The sequence below is a fragment of the Schistocerca americana genome, chromosome 3 (genome assembly GCF_021461395.2).
Source record: "Schistocerca americana isolate TAMUIC-IGC-003095 chromosome 3, iqSchAmer2.1, whole genome shotgun sequence".
Classification (NCBI taxonomy): Eukaryota; Metazoa; Arthropoda; class Insecta; order Orthoptera; family Acrididae; genus Schistocerca; species Schistocerca americana.
Genome location: NC_060121.1, coordinates 815350801 through 815372672, shown reverse-complemented (window position 1 = coordinate 815372672; position 21872 = coordinate 815350801). Strand labels below are relative to the sequence as shown.

Sequence of the window (21872 nt, the reverse complement as noted above, 5' to 3'; positions counted from 1 at the left end):
AAATCAGCTACCAGCAGAAGATAAATATGAAGAACTGACCGACATTGTGTTGAGTAATCTGGCAGTGTACTACTTTGAATGTTGTGATAAGCATTTTTGGAATGTTATTCCAGAGCAAACAAATCTCTATCATGTGTAAAATAAGCCCGCACATATGAATGAAATTCTTTTCTTTGTGGACCATGAAATTCCAGTGGGTACATCCAAGTTACCACAAACCAGGATATACTGGAGTAGGCTACTTGATATGCCTCTTATTGCTAATTCTCGGGATAGGTATTTCAATTACAAAACAATTTACACATTGTAAATAATTTAGATGTCCATGATTGGAGTGATAAACTGTGGAAAGTAAGGCCTGTAGATAATTCTTTAGAGAAACAAATCTCACACATGGTCACACTCTAAACATTTCTCAAATGACTAGCAGATGATCACATTCTCTGGCAGATGGGGCATGAGAACATACATTTCACCTAAGCCTTGGGCTAAAAAATTGTATTTTTCAGATTGTCTAGCTCTTGGTTTCACTATTTATACTGGGAAAGGAACAGTGCCTGAACCTGAACTGGTAAAAAAAATAGATTTAGGTGCAGGTTCAGTTAAGTTATTGACTGTGACAGTTCCAAAAAATGGACAGCATTTAATACACATTGATAGACTTATTTTATTTTATTTATTTTGTATACAGGGAATAAGTCAACTGAGCTGTCTGTTAGATAACAGTTTATAACAAAGAGGGACCACCATGAAGAATAGGACTGATGAGGTGGCTTCAAAATTTAAAGTTGATCATGGCCTGAATAGAGGGGAATGGGATCAGTATGTGAGACAGTACAAAATGCTATGTGTCTTTAAATGAGAAGATAACAAGTCTGTTATTCTGTTCACTTCCTATGTTGGAAGTGAGCCACAGGGTTCTTGTAAGTGATTTTCAAGTGTTCAGAAGAAATATCAAAGTGGAAAATCCATGTTGGAATAATGACAATATTATGAAAAGGATAGATTGCTACTCACAATATAGTGTAGATGTCGAGTCACAGACAGGGAGTCTTTTTGTTGTACCTATCTGTGACTAACATCTCCTCTATATGGTGAGTAGCAATCTATCTGTTTCATAATTTTGTCAGAAAAATATTGATAGTCCAAAACCAGCTATTGTAAAAAGCTCCAGTTGTAACACTGTTGGCTTTGATCTGTGTGACAGGTTCGTGGCTCACTGTATTACAGGTCAAACACCAGAACAAAGAAGTGGCCACTTACACTTTTTAACCATGCTACTGATTTAGTTATTCTTCATTTTTGGATTATGTAGAAAAGATCTTAATCAAAGGAAGGAGTACCAGAATGTAAAAGACTGTCCTCAATCAAGTTTAGATTGAATTTGACTGATTATCTAATGAAGTCTTCTCTTCAGAGAATTAACACAAACAAAAATCTTCATATTAGTTATAAAATAGTTTTTCTTCTACTGGTTAAGACCATAAATTCACTTAGGTGTACCTTCCATACTTTATAAAACATAAAAAATAAAAACTAAAACAGTGGAATTTAGAATGTAACGGTGTGTAACAACAATAAAACGAATAATGAAAACATTTTTTTTCACTTATTTTATCACTGTCACTGAAGAGGTTAAGGCTGGATATTAATTTATTTTCACATTACACTTTCTACTTTCTAAAAGAGAGATTGTCCACCAGCATCAATTCTTCTTCTTCCTTTTTGATTATCAGCATCTTGCAGTAAAATAAGTGCTGCACATGCCCTGTAATGGCTGCTAAATCCTCTTGATCCTCCATAATATCAGCTGGTGAAATTGTAATTAAAATGTTAGTTTATAACAACAACAAAATGGGAGCAACCTCAACATGGTATCAGAGTTAACTGCGATTCCACATGACTGAATTCCTTACTGACAACCCCTAAGTTTAGTGTGCATGACAGACCGAACACCAATGTGTTGGCGACCCAACATTCAGCTAAATCCATTGCCTGTCACTTGTTAGCCTGTGTTCGTCTAGTGAGTATTCACTTTTACTTGTAATTTGTGGTCCACATATAAGTTAGTGACCTTTCAGACATTATTTCATGAGCCTGGCACAAAAGTTCTGAGAGACTTTGTGTAAATGCATTTTGTTCTCAGGAACACCAAAAACCCATTGTCGTATTCTTTTTTTATGTCTAGGTACTCCTTAAGAAGTTACGAATTACTCTTGGGGCTTCATAGTGTGCTTGTTTCCAGGTGCACAAAAACATCAACCATTGCTTTAATGGAAGCCAGATCCCATTGGTGATGGGACAGTCAACTGATTTTAACAACTGATTGGCCAGTCAATTGTTATCTCATTTAGCTGGTATTTTTAGTCAAACGAAATTAGTCTTTGCAGCCACATCAGCTGTATGGATGTTTCTGACATACTCACTGAGTTTGAGTTGTACACCTACTGTGGAACAAATGACTGACACAGCTCCCTGATGGTTATGTCTGTTATATGACCACTTTCACTCAGTCTAGGATTGAGTGATTTCACTTACATATTGTTTCAGTCTTCACATTTATAGATGAACCCTGACTAGGGTTGCCAACTTTTTTTAGAGACAAATAATGTATCTTATTGCAAGGTAAGGTGAATAAAAAGTATTTTCTTGAAAATGTAAGTGTATTGGGATGGAAATGTCATTTTATGTGTTTCACCTTAAGGAACTCTCAGCAGACTATTGTTGGATACTGCACGAGCTGTGAATGCCAAAAGATGTGTTGAGAGCTGCTTTATATGAGCAGAAGGTTACTACTTACATTAATCTTCCCTCCCCTCCCTTTCCTCATCCTACTCCTTCTCCGGCAATTTGTGTGTCTGTCGCGCAGAATGGAGTGTAGCTTGCCTTCTGGTTCATCAGGATAGCAGCTGAATACAGAAGGTGACAAGTGCCTGCTGGTAAAGGGCAGCTACAGCCAGTGGACAATAAATGCCACCTCTCCACTGAATCTGCTGCCCTGGGCAGTAATACAGACACTTCCCTCCCAGTGATCCAGAGGGGTGTGATCCTGGATGGTGTCAGACCATTTACAGTATGGCTAAACATAGGCTTAACTGTGAAACTGAAGTACCAATATATGAATGTGAATATACTTCTTCACTCTCATACTTGCTACATCTTGAAGGTTGTAGAATGTAAACGGCTTTGTGTGCAGTTGTATGACATGTATGAACATAATTGGTATCGTGGTTTTCTGCACAGTACGCTAGTAAATGGCTGAATAAATGCTTAAGAGCAGTTCTTTATCAGTACACCAGTGTACATGTTGGCACAGAACCAGCTAAGTGAAAAATCTGTGCAGTTCGCATATTTTTTTATACATTACAGCTGACGTTGGAATTTTCCTTTGTGTGAGATTGTATGTACAAGATTCATGTGCCAGTTTGTAAATATAGATTGGCATATTTTACTGTTTGCTAAATTCTAAATAATGTTTCATTGATTGTATCAATACCCATTGGTATTGCGATATATTTTGAAATTTTGAACGTTTGTGAGTGCCACAGTAAACACGTATTGTTGTTGTCATTTGTTGGATTAAACTTATCTGCACTCTTTTAAATTTTTGAGAACAGTAAGCCTATGCTTGTTCAAAACAATCTTTGTCTAATTTTACTGCATAATTATATGAGAAATAGGTCATTTCTGAGAATTTTCGAACACTTACAAAGCTGAAACTTCCTGGCAGATTAAAACTGTGTGCCTGACCAAGACTCGAACTCGGGACCTTTGCATTTCGCGGGCAAGTGCTCTACCATCTGAGCTACCGAAGCACGACTCACGCCCAGTAGTCACAGCTTTACTTCTGCCAGTACCTCGTCTCCTACCTTCCAAAGTTTACAGAAGCTCTCCTGCGAACCTTGCAGAACTAGCACTCCTGAAAGAAAGGATATTGCGGAGACATGGCTTAGCCACAGCCTGGGGGCTGTTTCCAGAATGAGATTTTCACTCTGCAGCGGAGTGTGCGCTGATATGAAACTTCCTGGCAGATTAAAACTGTGTGCTCGACCGAGACTCGAACTCGGGACCTTTGCCTTTCGCGGGCAAGTGCTCTACCATCTGAGCTACCGAAGCATGACTCACGCCTGGTACTCACAGCTTTACTTCTGCCAGTACCTCGTCTCCTACCTTCCACACTTTACACAAGCTCTCCTGGCAGAAGTAAAGCTGTGAGTACCGGGCGTGAGTCGTGCTTCGGTAGCTCAGATGGTAGAGCACTTGCCCGCGAAAGGCAAAGGTCCCGAGTTCGAGTCTCGGTCGGGCACACAGTTTTCATCTGCCAGGAAGTTTCATATCAGCGCACACTCGGCTGCAGAGTGAAAATCTCATTCTGGACTTACAAACCTGTATTTTCATAAGTTACTGGTATGAGTGTTTTTAATATGTAACTTATTTTGTAGCAAATCAGCATTTGTGTGTCACAGTTACTGCCAAAAGAATACTTCACCTCAGAATTTCATTTTATATCAATGCAGATAAATGCGCATTTTGAGAATTTTTGGGAGCTCCCATTTTCTTATGCATAGTCTAACTTGCAGTAAATTGGCAATTGGGGGTTTTAATTGCTGTAGCAGATATTCTAACCAGCATGTTGTGTTACAGCTGGTTTCCCTTAAAAAGGAGTAGTCCTTTATATTATCTATAATTATCGTAAATTAACTCTGTTTTCGAGCTTGCTAACAACTATAATCAACCTCAAAAGTTTTAGGAAAATAGTAATTTTTACCGCAGGTTTTTTCTGCTGCTTTAATAGAAAATTCATTTTGTGTATTTGCTTCAATTATTATAGGGAATTAGTAACTTTTTAGCTCAATAGATTAAAAGATAATCAGTGGACTTAATTTAAAATCATTTGTTCAGTGTCCTGTAACAGTGCACCAGCTAAAATGCAGCCCTACCGTGAATGCTGTTCTCTTATACAGAATGAGTTGATTGACAGTTGCTGAGAGTCATCGTGTTGGAAGAGCTCTCGAGAGTCATGTACCAGTGGTACCACCATCTGTCATTACTTGTCCAGTTGACTGCGAATGGCATTCCAGGCATCCTATATATGATGGATGGGGAGCATGGAGGACTCAGGGCATTGATTGTACCAATCTCTCTAACAAGTTTAAGGTGCTGTGTCAAACTGAAACTGAGCCCATGGGACTCACTTCACCTGTTTTGGGGAAATGTGGTTTGTCTGGTGTCAGCATGAGGCAAATGCAAAAGGGTAGGGGGTCTATTAATCGTTGGTAGTTAAAGTGTACGGTAAGTGATAGTGCCTCTTAGGGCAATTACAGCAAGGGACCAGAAGGACACCATGTGCACCCAGTGTTTATGCCTGGGGGCCTCATTCGTCGTGTTGAAGAGGCTGTTCCGGCAGCCGTTGAGGGCCTGTCATCTGATCTCCAAGGTCATACTTGCGGTATTCCAGTGACTGGCACAGAAGGTTAAGACCATCCTTGCACACTGAGTTTCAACGAAGCTCACAATTTGCATCGTTGTCCCCAGAGCTGATTGTAACCCTTTGGTTCTGAGTCGAGTGGAAGGACTGAACCAGAGACTTCGAAGGATCTGTGACTTGAGCCATAGGGTTGAGAACTGTAGGGTCCCCCTAAATGAGACAGGTGTGCACTCCACATCACATGCTGCCTCTCAGGTAGCTGACTGTGTGGGGGGTGTGCACACAAGGATATTTTAGATTAGGTAACTGTCCATCCAGTCCAGAAAATGAAAGTTGTAGGGTACTGAGAAGTGTCAGTGTGAGGGTATCAACATCCTAGTAATTAACTGCTGATGCATTCACAACAAAGCACCAGAGTTTGAAGTTCTCCTAAAAGTAGTGAAGTTCGCATGATATTAGGTACGGAAAGCTGCTTGAAGTCTGAAGTTGATAGAAATGAGATTTTTGGGGAGAATTTAAATGTATATCAAAATGGATAGGCAAATGGGAAATGGAGGTGGTGTATTTGTCGCAATAGACAAGAAACTCAAATCCTCTGAGATAGAAATTGAAGCTGGCATGTGAGATTGTTTGAACAAGACTCGGCATTAGGGGTGGGCATAAAATGATAATTGTATCCTCCTGCCACCCACCAGATTCATCTTCCGATGTAACAGAAAACCTTAGAGAAAACCTCAGTTCCCTTGTAGTAAGTTCCACTGTCCTACTGTAATTATTGCTGGAGATTTTAATCATCCAACAATCAACTGGGAAAATTACAGTTTTGTTAGTGGTGGGCATGATTAGATCAGAAGTACTATCATATGGGGGATCAAGAGAAATTTGCGACTGGTTTGAGGACTTTTTCTTTGGAAGAACACATCATGTTATCTTGAATAGAGAGTAATTGTCAGATGTAGAAGTAATTTTGGGTGTGCTCCAGGTGAGTGTGTGCAGGCCCTTGCTGTCTGTGTTGTATAGTAATGACCTTGCAGACAACGTTAATAGTAACTTCAGACTTTTTCCAGATGATGCATTTATCTTTAATGATCTACTGTCTGAAAGAAGCTGCACAAATATTCAGTCAGATCTTGATAAGATTTCAAAGTGGTGCAAAGGTTGGCAACTTGCTTTAGATGTTCAGATATGTAAAACCATGCTTCACAAAACAAAAGACATAGTATCCTATGACTATAATATCTATGAGTCATTGTTGGAATAGGCCAACTCATACAGGTACAGGTACCTGGGTGTAACACTTTGTGGAGATATGAAATGAAATGCTCACATAGGCTCACTCATGAGTAAATCAGGTGGTTTATTGGTAGATCACTGGGCAAATGCAGTCAGTCTACAAAGGAGACTGCTTACAAATCACTTGTGCAACCTGTTCTAGAATACTGCTCAAGTGTGTGGGACCTGTACCAAATGGGACTAACAGAGGATATTGAATGTATACAGAGAAGGGCAGCACATATGGTCATAGGTTTGTTTGATCCCTGGGAGAATGTCACAGTGATACTGAAGAATTTGAACTGGCAGACTCTTGAAGATAGACATAACTATCCTTAGAAAGTCTGTTAACAAAGTTTCAAGAACTGGCTTTAAATTATGACTGTGGGAATGTACTAAAACGTGTTATGTATTGCTCACATAGGGATTATGAGGATAAGATTAGAATAATTACATCATGCCCAAGAAGTATTCCAACAATCATTCTTCCTGCACTCCATAAGTGAATGAAATGGGAAGAAATCCTAATAACTGGTAAAATGGGACGCACCCTATGCTGAGTACTTCACAGTGGTTTGCCAAGTATAGATGTAGATGTAAATTCAAATGGTTTTTAATTAATTGATGTGATCACACATTTTCAGTAAAATGGAATGCAAACATTCAATAAAACATGGCAATGTTTTGTTGTTTTGTTTGTCTCGTACTCTGAAAGAAACATTTATGCTCAACAAAAAGTTGAGCATAAATGTTTCTTTCAGTGATACATCAACTTAATTAGTTACATGTTAAATTGCATGTGGAATCAATTCACAGCAATATATTAATCAGTTTTGAGTAACAAAAAGAAGACTTGATCTGTTCAGTGCATAATTAAATGCTTTTTTTGAACAAAGTCAGTCAACTTTAGGCTGTTGAAATATTATTTATTGTGACTGCAGTTTCAGCACATGGTCATTCTCAAGCACTGTGGAATGTTGTAGCTCACAGCACTTGACAAAGACCATGTGTCAAAATTGCAATTGCAATAAATATTATTCCAACAGCCTCAAGCGAAGTGACTTCATTCAAAAATTTCTCGAAGGCTGTGGCCCTAGTCCTCATGAAAATTCATAATTAAATTCATATGTATAAGGTGCAGTCAAGTGAAAATGAGACAGATGGATAAAAAGTAAGTAAACCATTATTATTTCAAAATGATCACCATAAATGTTAATACATTTATCATCCTGGGCCAACGTGTTGCCGAGGTTGTTTCGAGCACGCTTGTAGGTTTTGCTGGGAAGCCCTTATAGATCCTCCACACAGACCCAATCACTCCCTATGTGACTTCCATATTTTTGAAACTCTGAGAAAAGACATTCATGGCTGTCAATTTGCTTTGGACAAAGAGGTGCTTGCCTCATTACAATCGTGGTTCTGTAGGCAACTGTAAACATTTTTCCATTAAGGCACTGACCATCTTGTATCTCAGTAGAATAAATGTATTAATGAGTATGGTGATTACTTTTGAATAATAAACAATCAACTTACTTTTTTCGATCTGTCTCATTTTCGTCTGCCTGCCCCTTATATAACGTTTATTTTTTTTAACTTTGACATGCCCCATGAGATATCTTCACATACCTCCCAAGATAGGGCTCCCTCCAGGAGTATGTGTACCACTGTCGTATAGCACTGCTTTAGTTTAACTAATGAAAGTACTACAGTCTGGTCACTCAGAGGAATGGATGGCTACCTCAGTCAGCTAAAACATTATAGAGTGGTTTCAGTTTAAAGAACAAACACATTGTTCAACTGACAGAAAAACTACAAATTGCTTTCACTTGAAAAGAACGAATGAATAATTCAGTCAATATGCAGAACCACAACGAGCTGTATTGACTGTTTTCATCCATTTGCTCTTGGAGAAAGCAAGTGAAAGGTTTTGCTTGAAAGAAAAAATGAATAGTCCAACCAACTGAATCAGTCGTCATCATTCGGTTGCGCCCTAGACTGATTTCACTCAAAAATGGAATGAATAATGCAACCCATATGTAAAATTCCAGCAGTGACTCAATTGTTTTCTAACAGACACTTGAATTGATTGTTTTCATTCAGTTTTTACAATCAATAGATTGCATACCTGGTTGCCAATTAAAATTTTTGTACCATCATTGAATTTTTTGTCTAATAATACTTTTGGGTACTTCATAAGGTCATGGAAGCAATTTCATCATGATTCAGCATGTATTTGATTCTTACTTGGTTTTTGTTTGGAACAATCCATCCTGTTTTCATATGCAAAGGACATTTGTTTTATGTCCACAAATTGTCCATCTGCAGTTTTATATAGCCCAGATGATTTCTTAGAATTTAATAGTAAATGTAATCTTGTCCTAGCACAGTGCATAATCACTCTTCAGAACACTTATATTGTCAATGCCCGCTATAAAATAGTTTCTGCTTCCTAGATTATGTCTGATAACTCTAAAGCAGGGCTTAACAACTGGCCGGTTTTGAGTGTGAGTACTCGCGTCTGCTCAGGCACGTGCTCGCGAGCAGGTGCAAGGTCACGGAGTAAGGAGGGAGGGTAAATGTGCGCGCACGTTTGAATAGGGTCGCAGCGTACCTATTGAATTCACGCCGACTGTGTAACGTTTAAAGTACTATGATCAGATCTAACAGTCACTTCGCTGGTTAAGAATCATGTCAAGTTGCCGTTCTGTAACCCCAACCATGCTTTCGCAGTTCAACCCCCATTGGGAGGAATTGTACCTGTTTACTGAAAAAGATGGTGTTGCAAAATGTTTAGTATGTCACAAAATGCTGAATTCTTTTACGAAATTTAATTTGCAGCGACATTATATGTCGTACCACGCGAAAGACTACGGACGTGGAAAATGTGATTGACCAGATCGTGCACAGGAAGTTATTAAACTTAAAAGGAAGCTATCCGAAGAAGATCTGGACAACGAAGAAAAATCAACTGAGGCAGCTCTCAGAGTGGGTTACAAAATTGCTTTGCTTTTAGCAAAATCCCTGCGCCCCTTAACTGATGGCGTTTAATAAAAGAATGTTTGGTAGTTACAGCGGAACATTTGTGTCCATCGCAAGTTGAACAGTTTTAGATTGTGCCATTATCTAACATGACCATTATGCGTCGCATACAGGACAGGGCAGACGACGTCCAGAGACAGCTTGCAAATATCTGTAAAGATTTTATGGCATATTCTCTAGCTCTGGACGAAAGTGTTGATATCACTGGAACAGCGCAGCTTGCCATATTTATTAGAGGTGTTAATAGAGATCTTCAGGTGAGTGAGGGGCTCCTCGATGTAGTAGCCATGAAGAACACTATAACCGGAGGTGATATTTTAAGTAGTGTTGAAGAAAGTACTGAAAATATAGGATTGTCTTGGAATTCTTTAGTTTCAGTGTCTACAGATGGTAGAGGCATACACTAAGCTAATAAAATTATGTGGCACATGTACATTCTCCTTTATTTGTTTCATTTGTCGCAGTAATAATTCGTGAGTGATATCCCTGCAGGTGGCCGCGGATTTACATCGACTGGCGGCAGCTGTTGTGTACCCCACGTGACTCTCCCCACCCTCCGCTCTGGTCCAGTAGTGGGGGTAGCGTGCTCGCGCTGCTCCGTGCTCGCGCCTTGCTGCTCACAGCTTGCTCCGCGAGCACGTATGTTGTGAAGCCCTGCTCTAAAGCCAGAAGATATTTATTTTACTCCAGACAATCTAACTTTTCCAAGAACAAAGTTGGGATAAGTCATTATTAGGTTTGGTGTTAACTACTTTCATACAGGGTACTTGGAGGTTTCTTGAACTCTAAAGGAATTTATTATCCAGCACTGTGATAAGACCAAAGTATTGAACATGACTGCAGACATACATTGCTAATGGCCAGTGTGTTTTTTATGTGGTGCTCATGTCATTGTATGATTGTTGTCTATAATTTCTTCTCTGGAAATAATACCATAGTAGATTCCATTGTATTGCTGCCCATATCATAAATAATACTTTCCTGTTTCCCTGTGTTTCATTGTGGAAGAAACTTCAGAATTTTCCATATAAGGGGTGATAAAAAGTTTCTGTTCAAAGGTTGTCCAGTCCATAATTGACATGCCAAGTAGGCAATATCACCATGATCATTGAGGCAATCATCCCTCTGATGCATCATATTGAAGATATGCATTTGGTAAAACTCTGTGTTCTGCTGCATGAAGAAGTCCGTAACTGCCTGGTGCACATTTTCACCCAACAGAAATTGTCACCCCTCCAAGACCTTTTTAATGGACCAAAGTTGTGATAATTGCATGGGGAGAGATCATGATTATTGGGCAGGTGCTCAAGTATCTCTCATTTGAGTTGGTATAACATCATGAATTACATTCATGACATGGGGACATGAATCATCATGAAGCAGCAGCACTCCTTGTCGCAGTTTTCGCAGACATTTTGCCAATTGTGTGCCATAATTTCTCCAGCTTTGCGAAGTACCACTCCACAGTGGAGACACAGGTTCCTTCAAATCAACAAGCAGTGGGAACTGGTAATCAAAAAACAGGGTGTGCATCACCTTTCCAGCAGATGGCTGGCTCTTAAACTTCTTGGGACAAGGGACGATGGATGACACCATTGCATCATTGACACTTTAAACTCCGGTTCACAGTGGTCACACCAGCTTTCAACACCTGCAACAATGTATTTGAGAAACATGTTGCCTTCAACATTGGAAAGCATCTGGTGCTTCAGGCAGAGAACCGTCTGATGTGCTGTCTGTCTGGCATTCACTGCCTAAGGTAGCCAAACTGCTGCCTGATAATGTATTGTACAGTACTGAAACTGTAGTCAAAATCCTTTGCTAGCACACAAGTGGTGAGGTGCCTGTCTGCCCTAATCGTATCATTAGCTGCCCACTTGTTATCTGTAATGGATGAGGCTGGCCTTCCAGATAGTCCTGTGCATATTGTGTTGAATCACCATCAGCTCGGAATTTCGGAATTTGATGCACCATTCCGCAATAGTGGTTCTCGACAGACATGTTGCTCCAAACAGATTCTTCATTGTCAGATGGACATGTAGTGGTATTTGTCCTTTGGCAGCCACAAAAAGAGTAGCAGCACATTGATCCTGTTTGGATGCATTTGGTAACAATGTTGCCATAGTTCGTGTTTCTGCATTTACCACACAGGCTTCAGAAAGTCACAAAAAGCCACACTAATCCATTACCTACATATTGGTGCTCACATACCCACATTGGAGTTACGCTGCATAGGGTATACTCTGCAGCAATACCCTCCAAAAGAAACTTTTTGATCGCCCATTATGTGAATCAATGAATGTACCACATATTATTTTTCTGTTATTTATTAGTTGTCTGTGATTTATAATCGTTACTGTAATCCTTTTTTGTGAGTTAAGTTTAAATAAATTCATTGTATCCATTGTGGATTATGAACTGCAACTGTGATTTAAATTGGGGATTTATGTGTGTAAAAAGCAACCAGTCACGTTCTTGAATTTTGGTACAATTTATTTTCTGTAGCATTACTAGTTTTGAAGCCCCTGGAGGATCTTCATCAGATGGAGGTGTTACGGGAATATTATTTGGACCAAGTGCAGCTGGATGCTATGGTCATTGTAGTGGCAAAAATAACAGGAATTTGTTTATTCGTACCAAGAAGTTTATGAAAAGATAGATCGTTAAGGTTTATAGTCTTTTTATTACCAGTAACTAAATTTCTGTTTCTGTCAGCACTATGACTGTAGTGTCTAGCTGTGCTTGGTCCAGACAATGTTCCTGTAACCCCCATCTGATGATAAGACTGCAGTGGTTTGAAAATTGCTTGATGGTACAGAAAATAAATCATATCGTAGACCAAAAAAGCGGCTGGTTGCACTTTACATACAAATAAATCATGAAATATAAAATAAAATGAGAGAATAAGTAAACTCGTTACCCAGAAACCCCAATCTATTGACTTATCATATACTAAATGAGGAAAATGTCAAGGAATATTAATATGCTGATTTAAGACTAATAATGAATATATTTATGTCATGACTGTGAGAAGCAATAATATGACCAACATTCCACAGAAAAGTCTTAATATATCACAAGTATTAATAAAATAATGTAAAAGAAAGTAACATGGAAACATGACAGTTGATGAAGAGTGTTAGCAGTATAGTAATTGTGAATTTTTCTATATTCTTATGCAGCATTCCAGACATCAAAACTATTTCATTTCAAATAAAAGATACCCATGTTTATCTTTTGTGCTGCATATTGTTAAAATGAAATAATTTTCAAAAACTTTAATTGTTTTATTAAATGTTCATTCTTTCTTTCATCATTTTTTTTAATTCTTCTTCTTTTTAGTTTGACAGTCAGTGCCCATCTGAGAAACATATACGGGTTCTGAAAAAATATTTTGGCCATCCAAAATTCAGACCATTGCAATGGGAGATAATTTATACAGTTTTAGAGGTAAGTGCAAAAAATTCCCTGCTCAGCATGTACCTGTAAGTAGTCTAGAATTAAACATAATTTAAGTACATGCTGACTGCCCCCACCTCTCACCTCCCCAGCACTGGCCAAGCGTCTGTGGGTAGGAGCAGCCAAATGGCTTGTGCACACACAGAATGCTTGCTGTAGGATTACCTTGTGGGTAGCCTATATTATCTGCACCCTTGCCCCATAGGTCAGTGTTGGTAACATCCTGCCCAAACTGCAAGTCACTAGTGGTTCTGCTCCCTTGACGTTGTATGTTTAGAATGTTAGAATGTGCAGAACAGTTGTCGAGCAGTGCCACATTATCTCCAGTGAAATGGCAGTCTTCTCTGTGAAGCAAAATAAAGATCGCAGAAACAAAAATTCTTGTGTAATCGCGAATTTGGTATCACCCGTGCATCTTGCTCTGATTGTCATCTGACTTCCAAGTCAGTTAAGGCATCATACAAGGTATATCTTTAAATGGAACAATGCTTTCCATGACTTACAGCCACTCAGTTTATTTATTATATTCTAACAGCTGTGTGCAGAAATTTAGGCAGAAATTTACTCTACAGTACTAATTCTGAGTAAATTCTTTTCCATCTGCTACTTCTACTTCTACTACTGCTAAATTAGTATTACTAAGATACATTCCTCATCTCCTCCCTCAGTGGAAATTTTACTAAATTTAGTGTAAAATCATCCCTATTTTGCTGTTTTACAAGTTTTTGTGGAAAAGTACCTCATTATCCAAATTTAAAATCTAATCTAGCGTTTGTAGATGACAGTATTATGAAAAGGAAAGATTTCTGCTCACCTTGTTGAAGAGATGAGTTGCAGACAGACATAACAAAAAGACTGCTATAAATGTTGAGTCCAAAAGGACTTCTCCTAAAGGAGAAAACACGCAGACCTTCACACAAGTACAACTCATACACACATGGCCACTGTCTCTGGCCACTGAGAGAGGTCTTCAAGCAACTACACCTGATGGGAGAAGCAATCTGTGTTGGGGATAAAAAGGGGACTGGGGCAGGGAGGTGGAGGTATAGCAGGGTAGGGGTGTAGTGCTACTTGTGGGAGTGTGCAGCGATGTGTTGGGAACAGGGCAGGGCAGCTAGGGGTGCAGTCAGGACGTTTGGGTGGGTGGAGGGGGGGGGGGGAGGCGAAAAGGAGAGAAATAGAGGAGAGGAAGGAAGGCTGGTGGGTGTGTTGGCAAAGTAGAAAGTTTTGTGGTGCTGGAGTGGGAGCAGGGAAGGAGATAGGTAGATGAAGGGCGGGGACTAACAAAGGTTGAAGCCAGGTTACAGGAATTTATTATATATTGCAGGGAGAGTTCAAACCTGTGCATTTCAGAAAAACTGGTGTTGGTAGGATGGATCCATATGGTGTGGGCTGTGAAGCAGTAATTAAGAATGTTGTGCTGGGCAGCATGCTCAGCAGCTGCATGGTGCAGATGTCTCTTGGCTACAGTTTGTCGGTGGCTGTTCGTGCAGACAGACATCAAATTGGTACTGGAGCTACATAGAATGCAGAACAACGGTTGCAGCTTAGTTTAGAGATCACATGACTGTTTTCACAGGAAGCATTGCCTTTGATGGGGTAGGTGATGCTTGTGACTGGACTGGAGTAGATGGTGGTGGGAGGACGTGTGGGACACGTCTTGCATCCAGGTCTGTTGTAGGGATATGAGCCAAGAGGCAAGGGGATGGAACAAGGAGTAGAGTAGGTATGGATGAGGATGTTGTGTAGGCTTGGTATGTGGTGGAATATCACAGTGGGAGGGGTGGGAAGGACAGTGGGTGTGTTATTTCCCGTTTCAGGGCACAACAAGAGGTAGTCGAAATCGTGGTGGAAATATGATTCAGTTGCTTCAGTCCTGGGAGGGGAGTGCCCCTTTGTGGTCAGGTGGTGGGTCTGTGGAAGGTGGTAGTTGACTGGAGAGACAAGGCACAAGAGATCTGTTTCTGTGCAAGGTTGGAAGAGCAATTACGATCTGTGAAGGCCTCAGCAAGACACTTGGTATATTTGGAGAGGAACTGCTCATCACTGCGTATGCGACAGCCATGGCTGTATGGAAGGCTGTATGAAGGGACTTCTTTGTATGGAATGGGTGGCAGCTGTCAAAGTGGAGGTTCTGCTGGTGGCTGGTAGGTTTGATGTGGACAGAGTTACTGATATAGCTATCTTTGAGGTGGAGGTCAACATTGAGGAGGGTGTTGGTTTGAGGGGGCCAGGTGAAGTGAATGGGGGAGAAAGTGTTGAGGTTCTAGAGGAATATGGATACTATGTCCTCACCCTCAATCTAGATCACAAAGATCTCATCAGTGAATCAACCAGTTGAGGGTCTTTGGACTTTGGGTGTTTAGGAAGCATTCCTTAAGGCAGTCCATGAATAGGCTGGCATATGATGGTGCCATGCGGTTTCTATTGCTGTCCTGTGGATTTGTTTGTAGGTGACCTCCTAATTGCACCTAGCTGCCCTAGCCTGTCCAAACCATGTCCCTGTATGATCCCAAAAGCAGCACTACACGCCTATTTCCTCCACCACTCCGCTTGCTTCTCCCATCAGGTGCAGTTGCTCGCAGTCTGGCCTCAGTGTCCATATATCTGTGTGTGTGTGTGTGTGTGTGACACAGTGCTGCTTGTGGGAGTGTGCAGCGATGTGTTGGGAACAGGGCAGGGCAGCTAGGGTGTGACACACACACACACACACACACACACACACACACACACACACACACACACACACACACACACACACACAGAGAGAGAGAGAGAGAGAGAGAGAGAGAGAGAGAGTTGCACTTGTGTGAATATGTATCTGTGTGTCTACCTTATAAAAAGGCCTTTTTGCCAAAAGTTCAACATGTATAGCAGTCTTTTCGTTGTGTCTGTCTATGACTCAACATCTGCTCTATATGGTGAGTAGCAGTCTTTCCGTTTCATAATTTTGCCATTATTCCGTCCTGGATTTTGTTGTTGTTAGATTTCTCAAAAGCGAAACTACCCCAAAAATAATAATATCCCATGAAAAGTGCTGAACTCTTGTTATGCAGACATAATTTTTAAAAATTACAAATATATTAACAGCTTATTATACAATTAATTTTGACCATTCAGTCTTAGTAGATTTGTTAGAGCACTTTGTTTTAAGTCAGTCCAACTGCATGACGTATTGACTGCGGGAGGAATATTCAACAAATGTAGGGTCTAAAGTGCAAGAGGTGCAGGTGTGAAGCCATCAGACCAGGTTCCCTTAATCTTTTTCTTTTGAACTAACATATTACCAGAGTTCTCTCTTTGCCAATTTGCATTTCTACACTGTTTCTGAGCTATGCAGTTCTTTGCCCAGGGTGAGGGTACTATCACAGACTTACTGTGAATAACTTCTCATCTCCTTTGCCCCCTATATTTAAATGTAATCTCACTGTCGAAACTGCATCCCTTTACCATTTACTTTTGCTATGACAGATCATTATATACAAAAGCATAAGACAAATTCCCCTTCAGAAACAAGTGAAGTTCCACCAAATCTGCTTGGCAGAAGCCAAATAAGAGGGACTTTCTTTTTTCTAACCAAGGTTGTGTGAGCTGTCAGTTCAGTACCCTTTGTTCCAGTTACCAGTATTGGACAGCCCCTGCAGGGGATTGAAACTTAAAGGGCCAAAGGACACAGTAACTCTACATTCAGAGAATATCTATTTAGTGATGTTAAATAAATGCATGCTCACATTTATGCATTCGTCCATTCAGTCATTCATCATGTTCTGTAGATCCACTCGAGACGGAGAACCATCAGAGATGTGTTAAGTTAAGCATTAACAAAAGACAAGAAAATCATAGCAACTTAATCTGTACAATAAACTATCACTATGCTTGTCATGCTTTTAGCATCTAAATTTAATCAAGTAAAATAGAAAGATAGCTGCTACTCGGGGAGGGGGGTGAGGGGGTGCAAGTCTTCTGTCTCCTTTGTTATATGGGGTGTCCATAATTAAAGTTCCAGTTTCAAAACACTGTAGAAAGAGAACCACTGCTCGGAATAACGTCAGATTTGAACAGCATATTACTAACATTGGGGGAATGTCATTGGGGAGGGGGCATTAATGAAATTTTGACCATAGGTGGTGCTGTAATCATCAGAATATGCACACCAGCAGAAACACTGCACATGGCTGTTCCTCAGTTTGCATCCTAGACACTCGACATGACTGTTTCCATGAAGGATCACAAGCTGTTGGTAGAGCTCTTTCACAAGAATAGTGACTCTGTGCCAGTAGCCCCGCAGATGGTCTGGGCACTCACAGATAAGAAAAATGTCTGCTAAGGGTCTGGAGAAAATGATTCCAAAATTTTAAGAGACAGGTTCTTTTGAAGTGCAGTGTGGCAGAGGGAGGAAAGCAATTGATCCAACTTCTGTCAAAGATGTAGCCACACCATTGCAGGAGCAGTTGAGGGGTGGTGTGCAGACATGCTGTGCATGGGGAATTGCCCAAAAGTTGGACACACCTGCAAGCATGCTGTACAATATCCTTTAAAACATCCTGCATTGCTATCTGTACAAAATCTTCCATGTTCAGAAGTTGTTTCTTGCTGACCTGCCAGAAAGAGAAACGTTCACCTTGGAATTTATTGCTCACATGAAAATAGACAGTGTGAATTGCCATGGAACTTTCTGTGGACAGATGAAGCCTATTTCCATCATCCAGGACATGACATGTCAATACATAGACTTGCAGAATATGGACAATGAAAAATCTGCATGCACATCAGTTGATGCCACTTCGTTCTGCAAAGGTGACTCTGTGGTGCGGATTGGGATTATAATTTTTCGTAGAGCTGTATTTTTTCAAGGAGATGAGTCCTGCAAGTCCTGTTATTACCTGTATCATCACTGGTAAACACCATGAGTGTCTTTTGTTCACCATCATCATTCCAACCGTTCAACAGCAGAAAATGTGTGGGTAGGATCATTTTTATGCAATATGGCAGTCATCCACACTTTGCACAGCCAGTGAAAATATGCTGCAGAGGTGTTTTTGCAATTACTAGAATTATCAACCATAATTTGCCTACATCGTAGCCATCCAGATCACCTGATCTTTATCTGTGTGACTTCTGGCTGTGGAGTTACATGAAAGATGTGTCCAGTGCTCCAATTACAAATGTAGCTGAATTGAAGGCGTGCATTGTCGATCACATTCTGAATGTGACTCCCGGGACACTCCAGTCTGTTGTGGAACGTGCTATTTCTTGATTTCAAATTGTGGCAGAAAACAGTGGACAGCATATTGAAATATTGAACATGGCATACGCGAATCTCATGATAATTAGAAACAGATTTCATTTTTCTTTTTATGCAGGACAATTAAAAACCAATGTCATTTTACTCTTTATGTGATCTGTGCCCCACAACAATTAAATGCCAAAGTCATTTTGCTTTTTATGTAGTTTTTGCCTCGGGACAATTAAAAAATCAAGTTTTAGCATCAAATTGATCAAATCTTGTCATGGTGGGTGGGCTTAGCTAACTAACAGTGCCACAGCTGTTGACTGCTGAACTTCTGCAGTTGTACACATTGAACAGTATGAATGGTGTAATGCACAATACAAACCATAGCCATCGTTTTGTGATTCATCTGTCATTTGTAGCCATTCCAATTTATGTTAAGACTTTTATAGCACCATCTATTGGTAAAATTTTTGTGGTTTTTCCCCCCAGTCTACTTGATTTGAGCAATGGTTATCGTAAGCATTTTGAAACTGGAACTTTCATCATGGATGCCCTGTACTATACCAGTAACATCTGGTTCTTAAAAGAATCAAACTCCCATGTATAAAACAGTTTCAAACTTATGATTATTTTACAAATGGGTTAATGTGTCAAATGTTTGACGTTAAGCATGTACAAAAGAAGTAGTTTAGAAAAGGTTTGAAATTATGTTTTAAGTTGGTTGTAAGTTGCTAAGTGCTCTCATGGTCAAACGCAGGATGAGTATAGTCATAGAAATTTGTGCTCCATTTTAAGTAGTGTTTATGACGTTGTACCTCCTGAACTGTGTTGTACAATGATACAATTTTGCAGATACGAGCAGTGGCGTAAGTGGATACTGTCTGCAAAATGTGTTGATGTGTTGTGAATAAAGCTAGTACTAAAGAAGTACTAAATTAAAACACCATGCCTGATGTGATAGCACCGAAAATTTAGTGTGTGTGTGTGTGTGTGTGTGTGTGTGTGTGTGTGTGTGTGTTGTGGAAGGGGGGAGTGTCGGTGCGGTGAGAATACATTTTGTAAAGATCTGAAATTATATGTGAAGTTCATTTCAAGTCACTTAGTACTCTTACTCTCGAATAGTGGATGAATATAGTGTGGGTGCTTGTACTTGAGCTACACTGTTTTGTGAGCTGTGACTCCCTGTTGGGGATTAAAACGCTTCCTTGGGGGCGGGGGCTGCAGAAATGTAAATGTACAATCAGATTTTACATGGATTTTGGCTCATCAGTTTTGTTTAGTGGCAATTGTAGAGCACAGCAAAGTAATCCCCTTTTAAGAAGATCACAAATTTATAATGTCCTTGCAGACTTCTGAGTTCCATTTTAATTAAAAGTGTGTAGCTGGATTTGTTTTGTAACAAATAAGCTATGTAACACTATGAATATGCTTCTTGTTTATTTACAAACATTAGTTTCAGTCAGTTTAGCAGAAGCCAATTTACAAAGTAAACTCAAGATCTTCATCACAATTTATGAGAAACAATTTGAATAGTTCCTATGTCTGAATACCCTTCTCAATACAACTTTACTGCTTGCGTGCACTATCACTGGCAGAAAACCCTCTAATTGATCATAGTTCCCTATAGCTTCACAACACGGAAATTTTATAAAAAAACAAGGAACACTTGAACAAATCAAAGTCCAGAAACTGTTATAGCATAGGTATTTGCCACTGAAAGCCAATCAGTAACTCTACTGCTGTCATGGATACAGAAATCCTTCCTCCCTTGAACCTAATAGGAAGAGAGTTAGATTTGAAAGTGTCTTGTCTGGTGTTCCAGATAATGTCAAATTTGTCTGCAATGAGGAAGACGGATGGTGCTGACAATATAAATGAACAAATTAGAAATAAAATTAGTGGCATTAGTAATATCTCTGAATAGCAGAAACAAGAGCTGTATAATTTATGGAATAACAATAGTGATGTGTCTCAGAAAGACCCTATCGAGTCTCCAACCAAATCCAGGAGACACATCTCCTGCTAAAACGGAAACATTTTGACATGTTTCAGCTCATGATGGAAGTCCGTAATCCTCTGAACATCAATTCCCAGCTATATTACACCATGCCCCACCACACTATAGAGTTTGTCTGCTATTGGCTGTTACCTCCATGGCACTGCCACCGTGTTACTGCACAATAAGTACAAATGTGTACAACTTCTGAACAAATTGGCTAACCTTAGCAACTATAATTAAATAACTGTTGTATCCTAAAATGCACTTAAAGGCTGATTATAATGATACCAAACATTATGTATTTACTATTTCTAATCTCTCATAAAAAGATTAGGTTACATTGAGTTATTTCACTAACACATTTTAATTTCAACATTGAATTAAGCACCTAAGTGTTCTATACATTTTGCCGATAGACACTACCACTTTTTTTTTTTCTTCAATTTAATGAGACATTTTATTACAAAAAGAGATAGTCAATCTAATGCTGTGTGTGCCTACATTACTTCAACTTACGTGGAGGTCTGTCTCAAGTAGAGGTAACAATACCCCTTTATGAAGTGCTGCAAAACAGGCCGCCTCACTGGTGTCTTTTTCCTTTTACAGCATTTAACAAATATGCAAACAATGAACCCGCTGGTTAGTATACAGTGTCAGATTCAAACCCTTGGGTGCCAAAAATGTGTGGTCATATCATGTGTTTGAAGGAGACAATATCCCTTTGAAGATTGTTGTAAGACACGTGCCCTGAGGGTGCCTCGGTAGCTTGCAGTGCTTAATAAATGTTACCAGCTTTGGTCATAATGCAATGCAACTCTTGATTTATAGAGTCCTGTCATTCCACTCCCTTGTACTTGAAAGTCTGTGACCATCTTGTACCAGTGTCGAGAGACGATGTCCTTTTATGCTGTGTTTTAAGACATGCATTCCACTGGTGCCAGAGCAGCCTTCAGAATGTATGAAGTGAGTAATGAGTCAATCTGTTTAACTTCGGGCTCTCCTAAAGCTTGCAACCTACTTGCTCACAAGTAAAGAAACACTATTCTCTTTGTGGTGTATTTTAAGACACACTGCATGCTGGCACGTAAGCCACCTTTGGTTTCATATAATAGGTGGGTCAGTGACATCACTATTTTCTATGCAGGCATGCCACCAGTACATTCAGTCTCATGGTGTGTGAAAAACACAATCCTCTATTGCCGCAGTTAGCCATGGCTACCCTCAGTGCCTCGGGAACACTGACAATACACCTCATTGAGTGTGCAGCCCACTGTCCTACTGCCCTGCTCATACATAGTGCAAAGCACACTTGTGTGTTTCTCCTGTTATCTCTCAGCACCCCTGAAAGAGCTGTCTTCACTACTCCCCTTATATATTTTATAAAATCTTAGCAATTTTTCACATTTTCCTTGGAGCCAAAATTTGCCTTTATCTTTTTTAAA

At 39.8% G+C, this 21872-nt stretch overlaps 1 protein-coding gene across 2 annotated transcripts in view; it reads left to right on the top strand.

Annotated features, from left to right (window-relative positions):
- LOC124607472 (Werner syndrome ATP-dependent helicase-like) overlaps positions 1–21872 on the top strand; it is a 227863-nt gene that overhangs the window by 27491 nt on the left and 178500 nt on the right. For both annotated transcript variants that reach the window (XM_047139823.1, XM_047139825.1), the window contains one exon: positions 13082–13189. In XM_047139823.1, coding sequence (XP_046995779.1) covers positions 13082–13189 — 108 coding nt within the window. Of the gene's footprint in view, positions 1–13081; positions 13190–21872 lie in introns of those variants that run through there.